Source organism: Oryza sativa, chromosome 2 (genome assembly GCF_034140825.1).
Source record: "Oryza sativa Japonica Group chromosome 2, ASM3414082v1".
In the NCBI taxonomy this organism is placed as follows: domain Eukaryota; kingdom Viridiplantae; phylum Streptophyta; class Magnoliopsida; order Poales; family Poaceae; genus Oryza; species Oryza sativa.
This window is the reverse complement of record NC_089036.1, coordinates 8029886-8052933: the sequence shown is the minus strand read 5'-3', so window position 1 is coordinate 8052933 and position 23048 is coordinate 8029886. Positions and strand designations below refer to the sequence as shown.

The window sequence follows — 23048 nt, the reverse complement described above, 5'->3', positions numbered from 1 at the left end:
AACAATTGTACTCAACATTTTGCATATTAATTAGTTTGTACTAATTTTTATGTGCAATTACCATTTGTAGTGTAAAAAATTTGTTAAAAAATTAAAATTAGTAATATTTGAAAACTGTAATTATTTTTATGTGCAATTACCATTTTTACCATTTGTAGTGTAAAAAATTTGTTAAAAAATTTAAATTAGTAATATTTTTATGTGCAATTAAGATTTATACATTTGAAAAGTAATAATACTAAGGTTTGTATATTTTGTAATAATATTAAGATTTGTATATTTTGGAATAAATATATTCAACTCTGTACCAATTTTTGCAGGCGGACGGCCCGCTTGCGAAGATAGGAAAAAAGATCTTCGCAGGCGAACCGCCCGCCTGCGAAGATCGTTGCCCTATATAAGGGCAAGCCCGCGGCGCCAAAATTTCTAAGTCCAGGCGGGAACCCTAGAAATTTTGGCGCCGTCAGGCTGCCGAAATTTTTTGCTGCCGCACGCCTCCGCCGTCCTCCGCCGCCGCCCGCCTGCGACCTTCACTCTCCGAACGTCGTCCTCCGCCGCCGCCGACCGTCGTCGTCCAGGCGCTGTCACCGAGACCACCGCCCCTTGCTGCCGCTCCACCGCGCGCGACCTCCACCACTCTGCCGCCGCCGCCGCCGACCCCTCCACCGCGCGCCCGCTCCACCGCCGCCAGCTCCTCCACCGCCACCAGCTCCTCCACCGCCACCGGCCCCTCCACCGCGCGCGCGGCCACCGGTGGCCCCTACACTGCCGCCAGCCCCTCTACCGCGCGCACGGCATGTGGGTGCATGTGGGTGTGAGGGGGTATATATGTGCGTGCATGTGGGTGTGAATGGGCATGAGGGGTGGGTGATATGTGAATGAGGGGTTATACGTTGATTGTGAATGTGAATTTGGGAATGTGGGTGATATGTGAATGAAATTGGGAGGGTATGTTCAATTTTGCAGGATATGTGAATTTGTCAAATGTTTTAAATAACATGTTGGAGGGTATGTTAACATTTTTTTTAAAAAAATGTGGAGGATATTTTTGCCTTTTCCATTTTTTTAATCAACATGTCGATGAAATATAACTGTCAATTATTGCACTACTTGATAATAACATATCAAATTTTGTACAAATTTGTTTGTACTAATTAATTTAGCATAATAGTAAGTAGTCATTAGTTTCACAATTTAAATTTGTTTGTATTAATTAATTTAGCATAATAGTAAGTACTAATTAATAATATTTCGCAATTTAAATTAGTTTGTACTAATTAATTTAGTATAATAGTTAAATTTGGAAATCTCAGAGAATTTAAATTTGTTCATACGACATATTGTTTACAAAGTTGTTTAAAATGTGGACGATAACTCTTTTTTTTTATATTAGAGGTTTGAAACGATGGCCGATAGTACTAAAGGGACTGAAGAGAAGGGTTCAGGGGAGCAGGAGCAGTCCCTTGCTGTTGTGGTTGCTCCGGAACCAACGGTCGCACCGGAAGGTAGTTCCGACAGCGACGTAGGTGACGAAGACGAGGAGTACTCGTCGCCAAGCGATCCTTGTCCAAGCCCAAGCCCGAAGAGAAGGAAAAAGGGCGACGGTGAAGAAGGCAACAAGGACTACATTCCCCCTAAAGAAGGGGTAAGTAGACTTAATATGTAAAATGTTCACCGTGATAACTATTAGCCCGAGCTAATTCGAAACTTCCATGTATACCTTCTCGTAGGAAACAACGCCATGGCGATCAAAACGGCAGCCGAAGAAAAAAGTTCCGTCCAAAGACGACGACGTACCAGCTAACACAACCGGCACAAAGAATAGCGAACGGTCAGCAATCACGAAGAAAAGGAAGGGCGAGAGAAGCGTGAATAGAAAGGATGAAGGGTTCCATGTTGTTACCCATGTTTCGCCTAAAGGAGAGCCGCTCGACGCTAAGACGGCACGTGCGAAATTCAGTTCACAGTGTGGCATAATATTAAGGGAAAAGATCCCCATCACGGTCAAGGACTGGGATCATGTATCAAATGGGGATAAGGAAGTCCTATGGAAAGAGTTGAAGAAAATCTTCCAGTTCCCGGATGGATCAGAGGCAGCAGTGAGAAATTGTGCACTGTAAACAATGGCTAAGTCTTGGCGTGGTTGGAAAACCACCTTGAACAAGAAATTTGTGAAGACGGGACGCACACCATTTTCGACGTATGCCAACATAACCCCCAATCAGTGGGACGACTTTCTGACCTTGAAGAACTCTCCAAAAGAAATTCAAAGGAGCCAAAAGTATGCAGAGTTGGCCAAGAAGAACAAATTTCGTCATCGCTTAGGCTCCGCGGGATACGCACCAATGGTGGAGCAGTGGACTAAAGAGGAGGAGGAAATGAGGAAGAAGGGGCAACCGGTACCAATGGAGGAGTGGACACAGAGATCAAGGAACTGGGTAAGAGCTAGAACTCCGAAGATCACGGATGAAGGAAAAGTATCGTTTGAAAATCCGGAGCTGTAGAGCGTTGCCGATAAAATAGAAAATTTATCCAGTTCACATGATTTTGCCGATAAAATAGGATAAACTTAGAGACGAAGGGGGTGCGGAGTTTGAAAGGCAAATGATGGATTTCTACGTCAAGCACATGATTTTGCCTCGCCCCGAAACCAAAGAATCTGAGCTAGATTACCCCTTCGATGACCTCAAGGAGAATACACCCTGCAGATTGCACGTTCCCATTGGACGCTCCGGGAAAACTCTTGAGGCCGCTACAGCCATTGCTATCCCTGGGAGAACATACAATGAAGAGTTCATACCCGATGCTATGCCAAGGTGTAGCCGCAAGTGGTTCACGAAGGGTTTGAGTCCTACGACATTGACTTCCCGACTGCAGATGGTGTATCCGTACTTGGGGATGCGGTCGATCTTGTAATTCTCTGGCACAAGAATGACATATCCTTTGGATTGGGCACCGACGCCATGCAAAAACCTGTGGTGCCTAAACCGGGGTTGGGAAAACCTTCGAGGCCTCCTAAGAGGAAGGTGACTGATAAGGCGGAGGAACCAGAGATGCAAAAGGAAAATCCAGTGCTGGAAGTGCCACTTGAGATTACATTGCCGGAGGCAGCCATGGAGATTGCACCGCCGGAGGCAGCCATGGAGATTCCAGTGCCGGATGTGCCCATGGAGATTACAGTGGCAGAACCAGAGGTGTAATTTGTGGCATCAGTCGGGTCAGACAAAGAAGAAGTACCAAGATTGGAATGGGATGGTACAAAGCCAGAAATATTTGAAGACCCTTCTCCTGCGAAAGACCCCGAGGTGCCACGAGTGCTTAGGAGCCATGACTCCAAGTCCAAAGATGAGAACAAGGAGAAGTTCATGGTAACCGTCTTTAGAGGGGGTAAGGAACGTGCCAAGCTCAGAGATGACGACCCCCAGAAGGCTGCTGAACTAGCCGGGCCAACATACTTCGCAACCGATGATTGCCCGGAAAAGTACGAACATGGGAAAGCACTCTTGCTGGAATGGGCACTGAAAGAAGCACCATGGGAGATGAGAAGGTTACATAACTTCTATATGGAGGCCAGCAAAAAAGGCTTGGGCAATATAACAGCTCGATCACCGGCAGATTGTTTCGGCAAAGAAGGTTACGTATGGCTAGATTTCTCAGATCTCCACGCCATATATCGTCAGGATAAGATGGACGTCAACTACGTTGGTATTTGGTGCATGTGAGTATGAGTTTTAAGTAATTAGATGAAAAATATGTACAATACAAATCCATGTGATTGTTACTAACAAACTTCTTCTGTAGGATGCATTACATGGATGCTAAGAAGAAAAAAGAACCCATCGGCTTCTTGGATCCAACTCGGATCTGCCAAACACAGCATACCGTGAGGCTAGCACCAGGGTCTGACCAGCTGAAGGGCAAGAATCCAAAAGAGATAGCAGAATACAAGAAGGGCTTGCACAAGGAGAAATTGATTACTGTCGCACAGTACATTGGACGAGCCTTCTTGCACTTTCAAAATAAGAGAGTCGTCATGGCCGCTTATAATTTTAAGTAAGTCCAGTACATTTATCTTATACACATATGTCTTATTTTAGCTGGTACTAACTAACTATAATGTTGTTAATATGTAGCGATCATTATATCTGTTTACTTATCCACCCTAAAGACGGAACCGTGGTAGTCTTGGACCCTCTCGATTACAGTCACAAGCAATACAAAGAATTTCTAACAATCTTATAGTAGTAAGTTATTATGACTCTTGCATTTGTATATGAATGTATTATAAATAAATATCCTCCTTACTGTGAAATGGTACGACATCCATACAGTGCATACCAATACTACAAGTTCAAGGGTGGAGAACAAACCCGAACACGGGAGAAGCTACTAGTACGTACCTATTGGCCGGTAATACTCCACTCACTTAATGTATTCCAATTGTTTCACTAATTGAAAATTTTAACTACTTTTTTCTATGATATGTCCTGAAGTGTCACAAGCAACCGCAAGGAACGGTCCTTTGCGGGTATTATGCGTGCGAATTCCTTAGGGTTAATGGACGGTACAGGACTAACGCGGAGGATGTAAGTCTCTATACTATGTACTAGACAGCTCCACATATTTATGATACTAATATATTGATTAATTTCAATGCATGCAGTTGCCAAGATTAGAATGTCGAACAAGCTTTGACGATACAGGAATCACAAATGTCCAGCGTGATCTGTGCCACTTCATCCACCATTAGTGCTGTCATGTGAAAGGAGATTTCTTCGACCCAGAGGGTGCCCTAGCGGCAAGTGACGAATTCAAGGATCTTCGGGAGTGGAACACTGCTATGCCATAACGTAACTAGATGACGTTATTTGAAGTGACAATGTAAAAAAATATTGTAATATATATATATATTTTGGCAACACTTTTGAGTTATGCAATATATGTAGATTTCTCAGTACCAAATGCTTGATAATCTTCCGATATATGTACATAAAAATCTACCTGCAAGAATTTCTATTAAATAATTTAAAAGTAATTTACGGGCAAATTATTATTAAATTTCAATATTTTCTACCTATCTTCGCAGGCGGAAGTTTTTTTTTTTGCAAGCGGACGATTCCTATTTTCGCAGGCGGACCGGACTAGCCAACGTCCGCCTGCGAAAATTATCTTCGCAAGCGGACGGCCGCCCCGCCTGCGAAGATCGGAGATCTTCACAGTCGTTGGCTTACAGGCGGACGATCGCCCCGCCTGCGAAGACCCTTTTCGGCCGCTTGCGATAATGCTTTTCCTAGTAGTGCGATGCAAACAAACTGAATCCACTATAATTCTAGAAACTCTATTGTATATCGCCGTGTTTCTTTTTTTCGAATTCGCTAGAAGAAACATTAATTCGCCAGTTCTTTTGTCCCACAACTTCTAAATTTTTAAGTGTAGGATCGAGTCAAAGATTCGTGCAATGGAAAGAAAATAACCTTACATTTTACATGTGACATCCTGGCCTGGATTAATAGAATACTCATACCAACAAGTTGTAACTTCTTTTCTGAAAGCCGATCTCCAACGAACTCTGAGGTTAAACATGCTTAGCCTGGAGCAATTTCACTATTTCAGGATGGGTGAGTGGGCCCGGTCTAGGAGAGGCAGGACGTTACATAATGGTATCACAAACTATGCCCAAGAAAAACTGCCAGGTGTAAGTGGGCCTAGCCTCACCGACCGGGAAATCCTTGAAAAACTGACAGATATAAGTGGGCCTGGCCTCACCGATCGGAAAATCCTGGGAGAGGCAAGAAAAACTGCCAGATGTAAGTGGGCATAGCCTCACTGACCGAGAAATCCTGGGAGAGGCGAGACGTTACATAATGGTATCACAGTCTATGTCCAATAAAAGCTACCAGATGTAAGTGGGCCCGGCCTCACTGACCAGGAAATTCTTCTCGAGGTTTGTGAGGGCAGTCTATATCTAAGAAAAGTTGCCAGATGTAAGTGGACCCGACCTAGGGGAGGCGGGACGTTACAATTCTCCTCAGTCTATATCCAAGAAAAGCTTCTCATCACCGATCAGGAAATTCTTCCCAGGTACACACAAGTGAGGATAAAGTGTGCAGAAAAGACTTGTGTTGGTATGTGAGGGCAGTCTATATCCAAGAAAAGCTCGGGAAATTCTTCTCGGATGCACACGAGTAAGGACAAAGTGTACAGAAAAGACTTGTGTTGGTCTGTAAGGGCAATCTATATCTAAGAAAAGCTGCCAAATGTAAGTGGGCCCAGCCTGAGAGAAGCGGGACATTACAATTCTCCTCATATATCACCTCTTTTTAGTGACAAATAGTTAAGCCCAAAGGGTATTTAGTTATAACCTAGTAATAATGACACATAGTTAAATTATATGATAGAAAGATGGATTTCCATCTCTCAAGGAGACATTCTCTTATTCTTTCATGCCATCTAAATAGTTATATTATTTTTTAACAAATATATTCACAACTTAGATTAATATAAAATATAGAGTAAATTTCATAAAACTACATATACTTTGACCAGACTAGCACAAAACTATAGTTTTAAAAAGTGTATCACAAAACTACAGATTTAGTGTGAAATTTATCACAAAACTACAAATTTATAGCATTGTATCACAAAACTACATATTTAATATTGAAGTTATGAAATAACTATATACAGATTTTAAAGTTTATGTCCATAGCACTATTGAGGTTATAAAAGTTATAGTTTTGTGATAAAATATGATATTAAATCTGTAGTTTTATGATATAATACCTTAAATTTATAAATTTCTGAAAAATATGATTTTAAATTTGTAGTTTTGGGTTACACTTTATTAAATATGTAGCTTTGTAGTAGATTGATCAAATTACCTGTAGTTTTGTGAAATTTACTCTAAAATATATCACTCTATTAACATGCAAACCTAAATTCAACCTCTACAAATTACCAAAAAAAGAAAAAAATAAAAATAAAAATAAAAATAATTAAAGTATGTTTATAATTATGTGTTATTTTTGTTACAACATGTAGAAGTTTAATTTGAATTTGCATATTTGTGTAGTGATAGTATTTCATATTAATCTATCTTATTTATTTTTTAAAAGAAAATTATAACAATTTAGATAGCATATAAAAAACTAGGAGTATTCCCTCGATAGGATGATAAACACTTTCCCTATATGACGAAGAAACTACTACAATCACAAGATGCTACAAACATGTCCTTAAATGTCTTTTAACAAAAAAAAGGGTTTTGCTAAAAAAACTTTCGACTGATTTATTTCTTTAAAAATTTCAAATTTTCCACCGTCGGATGTTCTTCGAGATTCGTGATACCGAGATATAAAAAAAAATCGCACGTGCCCAAGCGAGAATTGAACCCTTGACTTGTTGCTTGCAAGACCGCTACGCTAGGCACTTGCAATGCCATGTGGTTTTGAAAGAAAAGATCAAGTTACATATAAGTTATTAGTTATGTAATAGTTATATAACAATTTCATACTAGATACGTTGTAATTAACTATTTTTTTTATCAAGGGCTGACGCCCCATTTCCATAACTAGAAATGAACAGAGCTATAAGGTCCGGGTACAGACAGAAAGATACATAAGGCTACCACATTAGCTGGTTTTGTAGAGAAGACAACAAGAGCAACCTCAAAAGACAGCACTGAAACTAGAGCTAAGGGGTAGGGTTTTTAGCCTGACTATTACATCGGCAGCTGAACAGCACAAAAAAGTATAGCAAAACAGTAATAACTGTTATAATTAGTTACATGTGAAAGTTTTTTTTCCTTAAAAATAACTGTCGAATGTTATATAGTTACTAAAAAAACAGGTCCGAGAAGGATCAAAACCGAGATTTGTCTTGTAGGAGCCATCGCCGCCGGCTGCTACACTATCACATAATCTTTCTTCGTTTTAAGATTCACTAGGTTCTGGGGCACACTGTTCACTAATAGCTACCGGTAGCTTTGTTGAAGAAAAGATATCGTCAACTGCCACAATTATAATTGGGGAATTGCTAATGACGCATATGTTTTCTCGAGCTGCGTGGCCGTGGGCTATATATACGACTCGTATTGTCGTCTACACACAACACACAGTCGCACACTACACCGTCTTACAGACGACCGATGGAGCCGTTGGCGAGCACCACGGCGGAGGATAACCGGCCGCACGTCGTGCTGCTGGCGAGCCCCGGCGCCGGCCACCTCATCCCGATGGCCGAGCTGGCGCGGCGGCTCGCCGACCACCACGGCGTCGCGCCCACGCTCGTCACGCTCGCCGGCCTCTCCGAACCGACGCCGCCGTGCTCTCCTCGCTGCCGGCCTCCGTGGCCACCGCCGTTCTCCCGCCCCCGGCGGACGTCGGCGGCTGTTTGATGTACGAGGTCATGCGCCGCTTCGTCCCGCAGCTCCGCGCGCTCGTCGTCGGCATCGGCTCCACCACCGCGGCGATCGTGTGCGACTTCTTCGGCACGCCGGCCCTGGCGCTCGTCGCCGAGCTCGGCGTGCCCGGGTACGTGTTCTTCCCGACCAGCATCAGCTTCATCTCCGTCGTGCGCAGCGTCGTGGAGCTCCATGACGACGCCGCCGTCGGTGAGTACCGTGACCTCCCGGACCCGCTCGTGCTCCCCGGTTGCGCGCCGCTCCGCCACGACGAAATTCCTGACGGGTTCCAGGATTGCGCCGATCCGAACTACGCCTACGTGCTCGAGGAGGGGCGGCGATACGGCGGCGCCGATGGCTTCTTGGTGAACAGCTTCCCGGAGATGGAGCCGGGCGCCGCGGAAGCGTTCAGGCGAGACGCGGAGAACGGCGCGTTCCCGCCGGTGTACCTCGTCGGGCCGTTCGTCCGGCCGAACTCCAACGAGGACCCCGACGAGTCGGCGTGCTTGGAGTGGCTGGACCACCAGCCGGCGGGGTCGGTGGTGTACGTCTCCTTCGGCTCCGGCGGCGCGCTGTCCGTGGAGCAGACGGCCGAGCTCGCCGCCGGGCTGGAGATGAGCGGCCACAACTTCCTCTGGGTGGTGCGCATGCCGAGCACGGGCAGGCTGCCTTACTCCATGGGCGCCGGCCACAGCAACCCGATGAACTTCCTCCCCGAGGGCTTCGTGGAGAGGACGAGCGGGCGGGGCCTCGCCGTGGCGTCGTGGGCGCCGCAGGTGCGCGTGCTGGCGCACCCGGCGACGGCGGCGTTCGTGTCGCACTGCGGGTGGAACTCGACGCTGGAGAGCGTGTCCTCCGGCGTGCCGATGATCGCGTGGCCGCTGTACGCCGAGCAGAAGATGAACACGGTCATCCTGACGGAGGTAGCCGGGGTGGCGCTACGTCCGGTGGCACACGGCGGCGACGGCGGCGTGGTGTCGCGGAAGGAGGTCGCGGCAGCGGTGAAGGAGCTCATGGATCCAGGGGAGAAGGGGAGCGCCGTGCGTCGCCGGGCGAGGGAGCTGCAGGCGGCGGCGGCGGCGAGGGCGTGGTCGCCGGACGGGGCGTCGCGCCGCGCGCTCGAGGAGGTGGCCGGCAAGTGGAAGAACGCCGTGCGTGAGGATCGTTGAGTCGGTCTTAGCCGGTGTCACTTTCGTTCGGTGAAATTTGGTCAAAAACTTGAAATGTGATCACTTACTTTCGGAATTCGGATGTCAGCTGAGTCGTTCTTTCCAAAAGACACGTCAGATGCTCCATTTCTTTTGGAAGAAGATTGATCCCAACACTAAATAATGAATTTGAAGCTATTGTCGTGTGAAGACTAATTCGTGGTTCTAGCCCTAATCTATGGATTAACTTGCGGCATACTCAGTATATGATAGCTATAAAATGGTGATTTCTGTTGGTATCCGTGCGACTTTCTTTTGTTCAGGTGTCGGTATAACCACGCGGTGTAGATATTGTGGATTTATATGCGTAGCCAAGACTATCAATTATTTAATCCTAGAAAATGCTGAACAATGGAGCGTCCCATTCAGATTATTTGCAGGTGTTTCTAGTTTTCTACCCGACTGCTAAACAAGTTCCAGTTGACCGACACGCAACAAATCCCTTGAGTTGAATATCGGAACTAGCGGCTATTCACTTTGATGCCATTTTTAATCATACCATTTTTTTTAAAGTTACCCAAAAAAATGTATGTTTAGTTTGTTACCGACTTAGTAAATACATAAGAAATCCTACTAAAGTTTTGGCAAGATTTATATTGGCTATAATCTAAACATGCCATGGAGCTTTTTTAAAAAATTAAAAAAAAACTAGGAGGGTTAACATCTTATTTGATTGTATAGGAATGCCAGTACGACTTGCAGGAGTAATAACTAATAAACATGTATGACTAAAAATCGTAGAGGATACCTTGAAGAGAGCAGCCAATTCCAAGCACCATTTAAAGCAGTAACCTCGCAACATGTTCATGGAGAACAGTTAAATTCACTTCGTAACTGGGAAAGGGACAAAACTCGGAGGTCCAATATTTGGTAAATGATGGCTGCGGGTAAAATGGTACCATGGAACCATGGAAAATGATGAAACGGAGGGAGTACCATGGAAAATGGTCACACGACCAATGGTGTAACATTAAAGATGCTTTGAGGCTTGCTTATTATAGTACAGGTTGCCAATTTACATCATCAACGATGTCAAAATGATGAGAAATGGGAAAAAGAAACGATGTATAAGCCGAACCAATTCGCTGCCTCTAAAACCGCTATACAGACCAGAGGCAGATTATCTCAACATAAGGTGTATTCGCAGTCAAGCAAGCGGGTGAGAATCTCCTGGCAACCTGGACGCTTATCCGGTTCCGCCCAGCAATCTATAAAACAAAATGCAACAGGTTTCAGAAAGGGCTCACACCAGGATTATACTTTCCAAATTTCATCTTTAATACCAGACTCGCAATTTTGCATTTTCTACCAATCTGTATGAATCTCCAAAACTTTTAACTCCGAACAGTACTCAAACACTTCTTATATAATGCAAAAACAGACATTGGGATTTTTGAACTTTTCCTTTACCACCCACCAAGAACCAAGCAGTTACTGCAGGCTGGTCTAACCCTTGTCAACATCAGGCTACTTGATTAGAGTGTAGGAAATCAGGAATATCAGTGTTCAGTGATCTTTTTTATTTATATAGAAAAAAATGGTATTTGCGAAAAGATTTATGCAGATTGTTAACTCGTATAGCTTTATGGTAGAGAAATTTCACAACAAGCACCATCCCAAAAGGAAAATGTCCATGCAAGTTCTAATTTTATAAACTAAGGCCCTGAATTCTGTTTGATTCAACTTAACATTATTGTAATCCAGATTATTGAGCAAGATTACTATAAGCTGGATTATAATAAGCTATAATAGAATAAGCTATGATTTGTTTGTTTCAATGGATTATAGTAGAATAAGGGTAGTGAGTCTTTAGCCACCCAATAATCTAAAAAAAAGCACATTTAGAGGAGATTATCAGATTATACTAATCTGGCTTATAGATTATAACAATCTATCATAATAATCTACCTGTTTGTTTCAGATTATAACTAATAATCCAGATTATAGTAATCCTAAGCTGAAACAAGCAGGGCCTAAATCATTCCAAATGTTGGTTTACTATACAGAAGAAACTAATACAAGTCTAGAAAATGACAGCAGGAGCACCAATAGATGCAACCAACCATTGATTGTAGGCTACAATATTTTTACTAAGTGATCCTTGAAATTGTTAATATTACACATTAGTCCTTCCACCAATTATTATTTTCTTATTATTGGGTTTCTACAACACGTTTCTAATGGAAAGGTCAATTATGGCTAATTTTAATATTAGAATTATGGAAAAACTGTTAAGTGATCCATGTAACAAAAGTATGAATGGTGTGTTCAACGAAAACAAAATACTGACATTTATTTTTCTGAAAAATATTATCACATATAAGAAGGTTCATGTTTACCCATTGCAAACGCATGGGCATTTATTTAGTAAGAAATAACTCAAATCATACCAGCTATCAGGCTTCCGAGAGGTCCATCTGGTATTTCCAACCGTGCCCCTTCATTCGCCACATTATAAACCACCTTGAGGAAGCACACAGCATATCCCGTTAGATGTATACTTCAAATGAAAAAAGTACAAAGAGATGAATAATGGTGGTTACCTGAACTGACGGTATTCCTTCCCAAGGCCTACTCAGAGTGCAAAGCTCCCACATGATAACTCCAAGGCTGAAGATATCACACTTCTCTGTAAATGGTTCATTACGAATAAGCTCAGGGGCCATCCACTCCGGAGTTCCTGCAGATGAATTATCATTCATTGCAGAATTTGACATCACTCGAGAGAGCCCAAAGTCACATAATTTGACTGCCCAGTGCTTGTTAACAAGGCAATTTGCACTCTTTAGATCACGGTGAACTATCTTCAAACGGTGCATGCACATAAGACCCCTTCAGGGAAAAAAAATCAGATCAGTGTTAGACATGACAACAAGAATTCACAGAAACGTATCAGGAGCTAGACACTCAAGAAAATTATAACTGCCAACAAATATCAGTAAAGCATGTGTCATCTGCTCACCTACATATGTCACGAAGCATTTTTAGCCTCCTTCGCCAACTGAGCTTACCTTTCTGGCCACTTGCATGAATTAAATAGTACAACGAACCCATTTCCATATATTCAGTGACTAAGGATAAGTGAGGAGGCTTCATGCATGCACCAAGGAATAATATAACTGAAATTCAAAGCCAAACAACCATTCTTAGGTAACATCTCTAGTTATATTAAATTTCAAACAATAAGAACAATCTGATCATCAAAGAAAATGGAATCAAAACAAAAAAAAAAGGAAAATGAAACTACAGTAATGAGGACTGTATGTGGAGGCAATACCATTGGGGTGTCGAAGACGGCTGGGAAAAAAAAAAGAGGGAATAACATTAGGACATAATATTGTAGATAACGGAAGTTATTGCAAAAAGCTATATGTAATACCTAAGTATGGAGATCTCGTTGCAGAAATCTTCCATATTCTCCGTTGTTAAATCTTGCTCCAGGAATAATTTTATAGCTACGTCTGTTCCATTCCAGATACCACGGAAAACTTCTCCAAAGAACCCTGGAAAACATTCAGATGAGTTAGCAGTTTTAAAATGACATTCTACCAAGAGGCTGTTTCTTGACTCTAAAAGGTCAACTTAAAACATCCTTATTTATATTGGGATAATTGATCATTCATTATGATTTTCTAAAAAGTTCAATAAAAGATAAAAACTAACGAAGTGGTGTATTTCATAATGCAGGGACTTCCTGAATGTAGCAGAATATAGATAGCGAACCATGTACTTGCCTATCCCAACTCGAGTGCCAACAGTAATCTCTGAGAACTCAATATGCCATTCCTCGAAAGGCAATAAAGGCTTGTTCAGAAATGGTGAAGATCGCAAAACCTTATTCCAAGTGGACATCAGATCTGCTGTCAGAAACTCGGCTGGTCCTCTGAGGCCAGAACCATCACTGCGCAATCGATGGGGCGATGAAGGTAATGACACAGCCTTCTGGTTACTAACTTGCCTTCTTGAGCCCTCTTGCTCATCTGGTCCTCTTACATGTAGTTCATTGTCATTGAAATCATGAGGTGATTCCTGTATAACATATGGAATCAATCACGAAATGTGAATACCAGACTAAATAATCAAAAACCATTCCAACAAAATTTATGCATTGGATAATGAGCATACAACTGTCCTCCATAAGCAGGTCACATAAAGATTATTGAAAATTGAACAGCAAAGCATATCAACAAAATCAACTAAAAAGGGGCAAAACAATACATTTTTTTGTGAATCATTCAATTGTCCAGGACTACCATCATTTTGTCCCCTTGAAAGGCGATTCTCTCTCATCCTTTCACTCATTGCTCGAACTGCGCTGTAAACAAGCAAGTAAAAGTTCCTATCAGTCCTGACAGCAAAGAAACACAAACGGTTCAATGCAGAAAGCCAGAAATACAGGATGCAAGTTAAAAAAAAGAGAGAACTAAAACCACATAATTACTTGGAACAAAAAACAGTTCGCATACACACAACTTCGCTAAATGGAACAAAACTCACAAAGATTTATAAACCAGGTTGCATGATATGGATAAATTATACCTGGATTGTCCAAATAACCAATTTTTATAGTTCTATTATTTCTTTGAAAATGAAATTTTCTTCCATTGAGTATTTAGATGCAAGCAAGGATTTTACTATTGTTGTTAAGTTGTATTATTGGGCAAAACTATGAATAAACAATTCAATTAACCACATTGTATCATTGCTCAGGGTTAAAGGTCGGGTTTACCAACCTCACAATATCGTCACCAATTTCAGGGGTAAAACTTATACTTCTTCGCCGTCCTCTACGCATATTAGATGTTGATGCGCCATCTGACCTATAATCAAGCAACACATACAAAATCATGTCAAGAACTCAAGAAGATAACAGTTGTACTGGATTAGAAACTGTATTGACTGTACTTTGTTAAATCCTTCATGTATTCCAAAGATATGAGGCTAAGATAATAGAACACTGATTATATCTTCCATAAGTTTTCCATGACAGCACTGGACACTTTTAATGGTGGTATTACCTTTAAGTGCAACATCAAGGAGAAACCAGCTTATATTTGAAGTTCAAATTTCAAATCCTACATGTGAAAGATACCATGTATACCACGAATAAGAGAAGTATCAAAAGTAATGGCATTTCATTCCCTCGTGTCTAAAGAACTCCATTCAGATGGGTCTAAATTAATGACTGTTTTGCTTCTTCTGAATAGAATCGCAGGCCAGCACAAATTTCAACTGGGAACTCAAAAAAACTAGGGAATCTGACAATTACAACTAACAACAGTTGAATCAGTTAGAACTTATAAATTGGAACCATTCCGTTTTAAAATAACCAAGCAATCTTCCACGGCTTATACTGGATCCACATTAAGTTTTTGAAAATTTGAATTTAAGCATATATAAGCTGATTTGTCCCTTGGGTCCTTGTAATCGCTCTTAAAAGTATTGATCCCAATATTAATTAATCCAGAATTGTTCATCGAGCGACTACATGCAGAACAAAGGATTCTTTAATACTCTATTAATGTATTTCACATTACTCGACATATTTGGACCATCATAGATACTGCACTTGATGCTTCATGCATTGCATTCAAATTTCAAATCAGAGGGGATAAACAGATCAGAATATGCTTGTTTCTTGATTCATGACTTCAAACAAATTTAAACAAAAGAGAAACTTACTGAGGTACCTTGAGACAGCTACACCATCTCCATGCTGTCTATCACCAAGCATAGAGCGTCCCCGTGTTCTAGACAATGGGTGCTCTGGACTACAAAAAGGAGAGAAATGCAACTTAAACTATATCAATATGAATCTTCAAAGCAAATGAAAATTCTCATGTTTGAATTTGATCTTGAAATTTTACATGATCGTATTATAGCATCTCCCCTGCATATGATATTATGGTAATGTTTCCTTTTTTAAATAAAAAAAAACTTCTATACATAATCAGTGGAGTAGTTTCCACGATTTTATTGAATTGATTGTTTCCCAAATTTTCATCCACATAAGTTGACTGCACATTTTAGGCCAGAGGGTGGAGTAATGGCTATGGAAAACAAGAATTCAGAATACAAACAAAAGAAACACAATAAAACCCCTTTTTTGCCAATTATGCAACAGAATGTGCAAATAGAAGATGGGAAACATAAGGGTTTATGCAATGAAGCTTCCCTAATTAGCAAACTAGCGATCACTTGCTAATAACTGGAAGTGCCAAAAAGGGAAAAGTCAAGCATGCCGCCTCCCCTCCTGAGCTGGCTCGGTGAGGACAGGGTTAGGATTCTGGGACAGGTTGGGGATGAGGAGAGAGAAGGGGATTCAGGTTTACAGGAATGGCAGGGGCACTTGTGATGCCACCCGCTATGATCTAGGAGAGGGTGGTGAGCAGGGTTAGCATCGGGCACGAGGGGGGCGGCATCTTACGGTGGACAAGCTGGAGAGCACCTGCGACCAGTGGTGGGAAGCAGGGGCAGGACGGAAAAGGAGGGGCGCAGAGGTTACCTTTGCTGAGCTTGAAGAACGGACTGGTGGTGGCGGCGAAGAGACAGATCTTGCCGGAGGGTATAATTTGTCGGTGGTGCCGGAGTTGAAGATGGGATGGATGGATGGTGGGGGGGAGGGGGGCGGCAGCGACAGATCTCAGTTGGTGGTGACTGGGGAGCTCAAGTCGGCATGAGAGATACAGGGGGAAGGAGATCCAGATCTCGCCAGAGCTTGAAGAAGGGCGAGATCGAGTTGTGTGGAGGAGGAAGCGTGATGGGACAGAAGACTTGAAGGGATAAGGGTGGTTAAGGCTCTATATAGGGTGTGGGTGTTCACCTGTTACTTGACGGGTGAAACTTCATAATTCGAGAATATGTGGTGGTACAGGGTGTGATATTATGGTAAGGTTTTGGGAATTTTTTAGGACTATACATAGTTTGTAAAGCGGTTTCCACAATTTTATTTAATTGATGTTTCCACCAGATGCTTCCCAATTTTCATGTAGCCAGATATAGATATGTTCATTAATGGTCCAAATTTGCATAACTATTATCCTTATTAAGGGCCAGAGGGTGGAGAAATGGAGCAATGGCCATGGCAAACAAGAAATCTGAATAAAAATTGATAGAAACACAAGTGGGCCCCCTTTTTTGGCCAAATATGCAACAGATATCGTGCAAATAGATAGAAGGGTGAAAATAGGAACCTTGAGCTAGCAGTTCTTTGATGTTCCTCCACAACCTTCCTCCGGCTGCGACCACAGAAGGAATTGGCCACATTTGGTTCACTGTGTGATGAGCTGATAAAAGCATGAAATTAATAAATAGATAAGTACTTCACAATAAGTAAATAAAACATGAAAACAAGATAAAATAACATTACCGAGCAGCATATGTTATATCTTATGACTCACCATCGCAATTTACCCTCCATAGAGTTTGTCGATTTAAGCATGATATTTCTTAGAGATGGTACTTTGAAGGACCTATTGTTGTCATCTTGCTCTTGGCTGAAAGAAAAAAAACACGTAAAATGGCAATATGGCCCATCAGAAAAAATTAAAAATTTTGATTTCCTAAAATTAAAGCACACAAATGTTGTAAAAACTGTAGTCAACAGAGGAACACACAAATAATGATTCAGTTTTAGTAATAAACATAAGAGTAAATTTCACAAAACTACAAGTTTTATGGTTCAAGTTGCATAAAACAACACATATTTTGACACTTAGCACTTAAGTACATTTATTTTGGTAGTTTAGTTTCACAAAACCACACTATCGATGAATGGATTCACCCGTGAGATGACATAGTTGTTCCATCTAGGATGAGGACGTTGCATCCTATTAATTTCATGCGATGGCTGGTAATAGGATGCCATGTCCTTGTCCTAGGTGAAACAATCACGTCATCTCGCAGGTGAATCCATTCACTGATAGTGTGGTTTTGTGAAACTACACTACCAAAATATATGTACTTAAGTGCCAAGTGTCAAAGTGTGTGTGGTTTTCTGCAACTTAGACCACAAAATGTGTAGTTTTGTGAAATTTACTCTAAAGATAATAGTGCCATAAAAAATAAGTTGGAAGACCACAAAGATCTTAACAAATATGTCAACATTCTATAGCAATAGAATTAAATTCTACTCTCTCCGTCCTAAAATATTAGCAACTTTTAGCATTCAAAATGTGTCCCAAAATATAGAAACTTCTCCACCTACATTCTCTTCTCAACCAATCACAACATTCCCCCATTTAGTTTCTCCACCTACTTCATCTTCTCAACCAATCACAATCTTCCCCCTTTAATTCTACCTACTTACTTAATAAGCGTGTCCAACCCAAAAATTCTTATATTTTGGGACGGAGGTAGTATTAAATGGGTACAATTGATAAATTGGAACTCTCATAGCTACGATGTTAGGATCTGGGGAGGGCCCGAATGCCTCAGTGGTAGCTGTGCTCGACCGACAGAAGAGCGAGAAGAGCGAGGCCAGAGCCCTCGCTTCCCAGGTGCCGTGGTGGAACATAGGAAACAGAGAGGGGGAGAGATTAGATTCTAACTTCTGCTTGCTCTATTCAATCGTGCCTTCACTCCTATATAAAAAGAAGCAGGCCAGACAAACTCCTAACAAAATCTTTAACAAGCAAATCTTTTGTGTAAATTTAAAAGGAAAATTAATCCTTGAAATCTAATCCTAGCGACAATACGATTATAATTTGGTGGTAATTGCTTCTTCTCATCTCACTCCTCATATACGAAAAACACCACATAACATACAGTAGTTGCTGTCCAACACCTACAATATTTGCAAGCAGTAAATGCTCCACATGCTACTGTACACCAAAAAAGAACAAAATGGAGGTAGATCATAAACCTAAAGAAATGGAAAAGACCAGTATTATCTCTACTCAACATGCTATAGCTTCATGAATGGAGATAGTATTTTTCACATGTTTGGATATCGCGTTTAAGCAGACACTGCAATTAGGGATGACCCCAGGCTCTGGTTCAAATTTGATACACATAGTTCAGGACCACATAGCATCTGGAACTGTATGAATTTTATACCAATACAATAATACTAGATATGTGTCAAGGGGCAAAATCGCCAAAAGGAACCATGACAAGACACACATGTCATTAAAACGGAATACACAAGCATACCGTTGGGAACACAGAGGACTATTAGGTTCAAGAGGAGAATCACAAGAATCATAATCAGCTGAGTCACTCTCTCCAGCTGCAGATATATGTGATGTAATTATAGCCTTGGATGAGAATGGAACTAGTTGTCCAGGAAAACGCATAAGATCAACTAGAAACTCCACAGATTTCAGCATAACCACAACAGACATATGTTTGGATGAGTCATCATATTCATGGTATTCTTCATTCGGAATGCCCTACACACATTAAAATGCCACACTGATGTAATTATATGGAATTTCACAAGTACATGAAGAATCCCACTACAAAGTTCAGACATACTAATGAGAAGGCAATAAATCTTACCACCAGCAACTTACAATCCATACCAACAGCATCTGCAAGAACTTTGAATAATATTGCTCTGGGCCTACAAGATCCATGTCTAATTTGCCCCAGCAATTGAACTCCACGGTTTTCCATGAAATGAGAAATTTCCTCAGAGGAAGTTCTTGCAGGACTGAGTTGCGGATTTGGCCGTTTATAGAAGTCAGAAACCTACAAACAATTAGAAATTTTTAAATGTATAATAAAAGTAACTAAAAAGAATATAATCAATGCTATCAATAGAGTTATTGTAATTTCTATTTTCAAGAAAACATATAATCCACTACATACTTAAAAGAATCAAGTAGTACTCAAAAGGTTGCAGCACAATAAAATGGAATAGTTTCAAGCAAGAAGATTTTGTAAACCATTTGCAAAGCAATTGTCAAGTGATTGCAGCTTGTGGTATTCTGAAGGTTAGCAGTGAAGATGTCACAATTGTCTTCAATTGCATAGAGAATCTTAGGAAGAACTTACCAACCCTGCAATCTTTTTTATCATTGCAGCAGGGTTCGATTTCAATCCTTTTACCAATGCTGCACATAGCTGCTTTATAGCAGATAGTTTTTTATCCTTCTCTAAATCCACAAGAATTATCTCAGCTTTGAATCCCTCTATTCCAAGGGAATAAAGATCATCTGGAGACGGGATGGTGTCAAAACGCTCCTTCAGTTTCTTATCCTACAAATTTTAAAACGAGGATTAAAATTAAAATGTACAGATGAGTCACTTATATTTTTATTTAACAATTCAATGCCTCGTATGAAATTCACACTTACAGGAATAATTGAATAAAAACCATTGGGTATTGGACTTGATAAACACCCAGTACACCATAATGTCTGGGCAGCCCATAATGAATGGTCACCTTCCCCACAATGAGAAGATCCTGGCGAACCCGAATTCCTTTCCTGTTTAGTCAGAGAAATTGATCCGAGCTTGTGCTCCGCATGTGAGGACCACCAATTTGGATCTGAAGGGTGTGCGTCGGATTGTCCTTGATCATCCGGCAGATCATCCATCTCCAATATATGTTGAAATAAAGAATCATTTTATGGATTCATTCTACAAGGTCAACCTGCATAATGGAGCAAAACAACCAATTGAATCAAGCATGAGATCACTTATAATTTAGGAATGCAGAAGCTCAAAAGATCTAATGTAAATATAATTTATACAATAGCACCTATTCTAGAACTAGAACACAATAATGGAATAGAGAAGACTTCTGCATATTGATGCCAAACTGCAGTAGATAGTATATATTCAACAGCAAGTAGAATTTAGTCAAAAGCCAATGACATGTTACGTTCTAAACGCCAGCTGCATTGAAGTGCCATTAATAAAAAAAAGGATCATGAGTCCAGTAAAAGAATATAGCCCTACACTCATTCACAAAAAAGTGATTCAATTATTATGTTGAGTATTTCGCTGGGCATAGTAAGTGGCTAAGTGCACAGTTATGACAACCAAAATCGACTCATCAACCATGCAGCTACACTAACAACACAGACTGTAATACTGTATACATATATTTCTTGACCAGAGAAGAATCCAACCACTAGCCCAGCTGAAAGATATAATCTCCACATTATCATGGTTGAATAGCGCACGCACGCTTAGGTGCTTATAGGTTATAACCATTTCCATTACCTTTCCTAGAAATATCACATCAACAGCTATATTGTACAGATACATCATATATCCTTGTTCACACATAAGCAATTGCTATCCATGCTTTTTCGCATGGTAGAAACACCCTTATTGAAATTTGTGCCAAAACAAGTTAATGTAAAACATCTTCTTGGTTTTGGCTTCTTGCTATGGACAGGGGCAGACCAAGGGGGTGCCGGGTAGGGAAAACAAATGAAATTTTCCTAGGATCAGCTCGCATTCAGTGGTTGCAACTTCCTGTTTTTCTTCATAAAATATATGGAAATGCTGAATCTTTTGTTTAAGAACAATATTTGAAATCCTTATTTGCATTTTTGCGTACTAATTGCATAATGATAACTTGCCATGCATAGTTTGATGACAGTGATGCACTTTATTTAAGTTGTGTTCTGCGTGAGACTTGCATGCACACACAACATAATTTTCTTGGGTCCACCACTGTATGGATTACTGGTTCTTGTATTTGACTTGTACAATATGAACAACAGATTTGTTTCTTATTTTTGTAATAAAAACTTGGATTCCTACACTTTGGTACTAAAAAGTAACAACGGCACGATACTTACACTGTATAAGTTTAAATAGTTTGTTACAAAGGAGTGGAACAATAAAAAAGTTGTTCTGAGCTCAAACTTCAAACATACTTACACAGAGTGACAAACATCATTGAGAACAGTCTTTCACCAAAAAGCAATATAGTATATGCAGCATGATATGATGATAGGGTGAGCTGTGGAAACAAGCCGATAAGTATACTAAGCACACTATTAACACCATTTCAACGATTCAAATTATCACTTAAACAAGAACATGATATGACATATCTACAGCAGTTCCATGTCAACAATAACCACAGCGGGATCCACTAGCCTGAATTTCAAAGTTTCCAGTCTCCCTTCAATCTAAGATTTTCAAGGCAATCACTATCAAACACCAGACTCCAGTCACTGTCAAACTCCACACTAACTTCCATTTCAAACAAAAGGATAAGAAAGAGACATAAAAGGTGAAGATCTGATCACACTTCAATGTTTGACGAACATGTACACTAATCCAATGTTTGAAAATTGGTATCAAGCCCCTTGGCGCCAAAACTCTAAATCCAAGTTCCAGCCATTAATCATATTAATCATAGTACCTATCACCCCAACATTCGGTGGAAGAGGCCATATAGCAAATGTTAAAATGCCACCATAGCCTTTATGAACAGGTCAAAACTCAAAACTAACTAGTTTCGTCTCAAATAGACCAATTAGGCTGGTGACATACGCTAAGCAATGATGTAACAGACGGGCCATGACCAATGAAATCCATCAATAAACTAGAGCCAGTCTCCTCCTTATAATATTAAATCCAGCAAAGCTGGGTGTTCTCGGAGGAAAAAAAAATTAACCTAGAAGTCAGCCACTCGACTGCCGCCCGCCGCAACCTAAAACCCCTAACCCGATCGAGGGGTTGACCAACTAGCGTTGACGCCCTCGCAAAGCATGGCCACCCCATCCGCGCCCTCGCCCTGCCCTAATCCAAGCAAACCCTCCGTCGACGCGACGCGACGTCGAACCCTCGCCCCCCCACGTTGACCAACGCCCCCCGCGGACGCGCCATCGCCACCATTCCTCCTCCTTCCCCACGCCCCAACCGCGGCGGTGCCCCCCCGGATCGGGGCCCCCACGCTGCGAGCGCAAGCAGAGACCAGCATTCGACAGGACGCGAAGAGAGAGATGAAGAGAACGAGAGGGCGAGGCGGCGGCTGACCTGGGTGGCGCGGAGACGAGAGGGGGGGGCCTCCCGCGTCTCCCCTCCGATAGCAACCTGCGCGCGGCGGCGGCGGCGGAGGAGGAGGAGGAGGAGGAGGAGGCGGGCGGTGGGAGGAGGAAGGAGAAGGGGGATCTCGTCTCGTGGCGTGATTAATTAGTGCAGGTGGGGGGAGGAGGAGGGGAGAGGAGGGGAGAGAGTGAGGAGGGAGGAGGAGGAGAGGGGAGACGAGGGGATTAAATTGGATTAAGCGGTTTTAATTAGGGATTTCGTTTCGCTCACGAGGCGCGCGAGATGCGAGAGAGCGACCAGGGCAAACGGATTGGAACGGGCGAATCGGTGGGCACGGATGGGAGAGGGTGACAGGTGGGGCCCGCACGTCGGGGGGAGGGATTTGAGACCGTGGGCCGCCGCCGCGTGTGAGTTCGTTGTGAGGAGGAAGACAATGCCTAAATGGGCCTGAATGTGTGTGCTTTCATCTGTTGCTA

At 41.8% G+C, this 23048-nt stretch overlaps 1 protein-coding gene and 1 pseudogene across 2 annotated transcripts; one reads left to right on the top strand and one right to left on the bottom strand.

Annotated features, from left to right (window-relative positions):
• The first annotated feature begins 8111 nt into the window (after positions 1-8111).
• Positions 8112-9778, top strand: LOC4328849 (UDP-glycosyltransferase 72B1-like; annotated as a pseudogene).
• A 796-nt stretch (positions 9779-10574) lies between these two features.
• Positions 10575-22727, bottom strand: LOC4328848 (serine/threonine-protein kinase EDR1). Of its 2 annotated transcripts, none has more exons than XM_015770802.2 (17): positions 22561-22727; positions 19911-20209; positions 19609-19812; positions 19111-19302; positions 18763-19001; positions 17010-17105; positions 16803-16895; positions 15300-15380; positions 14343-14429; positions 13828-13924; positions 13344-13638; positions 12989-13112; positions 12887-12906; positions 12572-12728; positions 12153-12441; positions 12000-12072; positions 10575-10817 (listed from the first exon to the last, which is right to left on the bottom strand). In XM_015770802.2, exons 2-17 carry the CDS (start codon positions 20151-20153, stop codon positions 10735-10737), a joined length of 2373 nt encoding a protein of 790 aa, XP_015626288.1. In that variant the 5' UTR covers positions 20154-20209; positions 22561-22727; the 3' UTR covers positions 10575-10734. The 2 variants fall into 2 exon arrangements, with proteins under 2 accessions (XP_015626288.1, XP_015626290.1); XM_015770804.3 differs by having other exon boundaries at positions 19613-19812.
• Between the last annotated feature and the right edge of the window lie 321 nt (positions 22728-23048).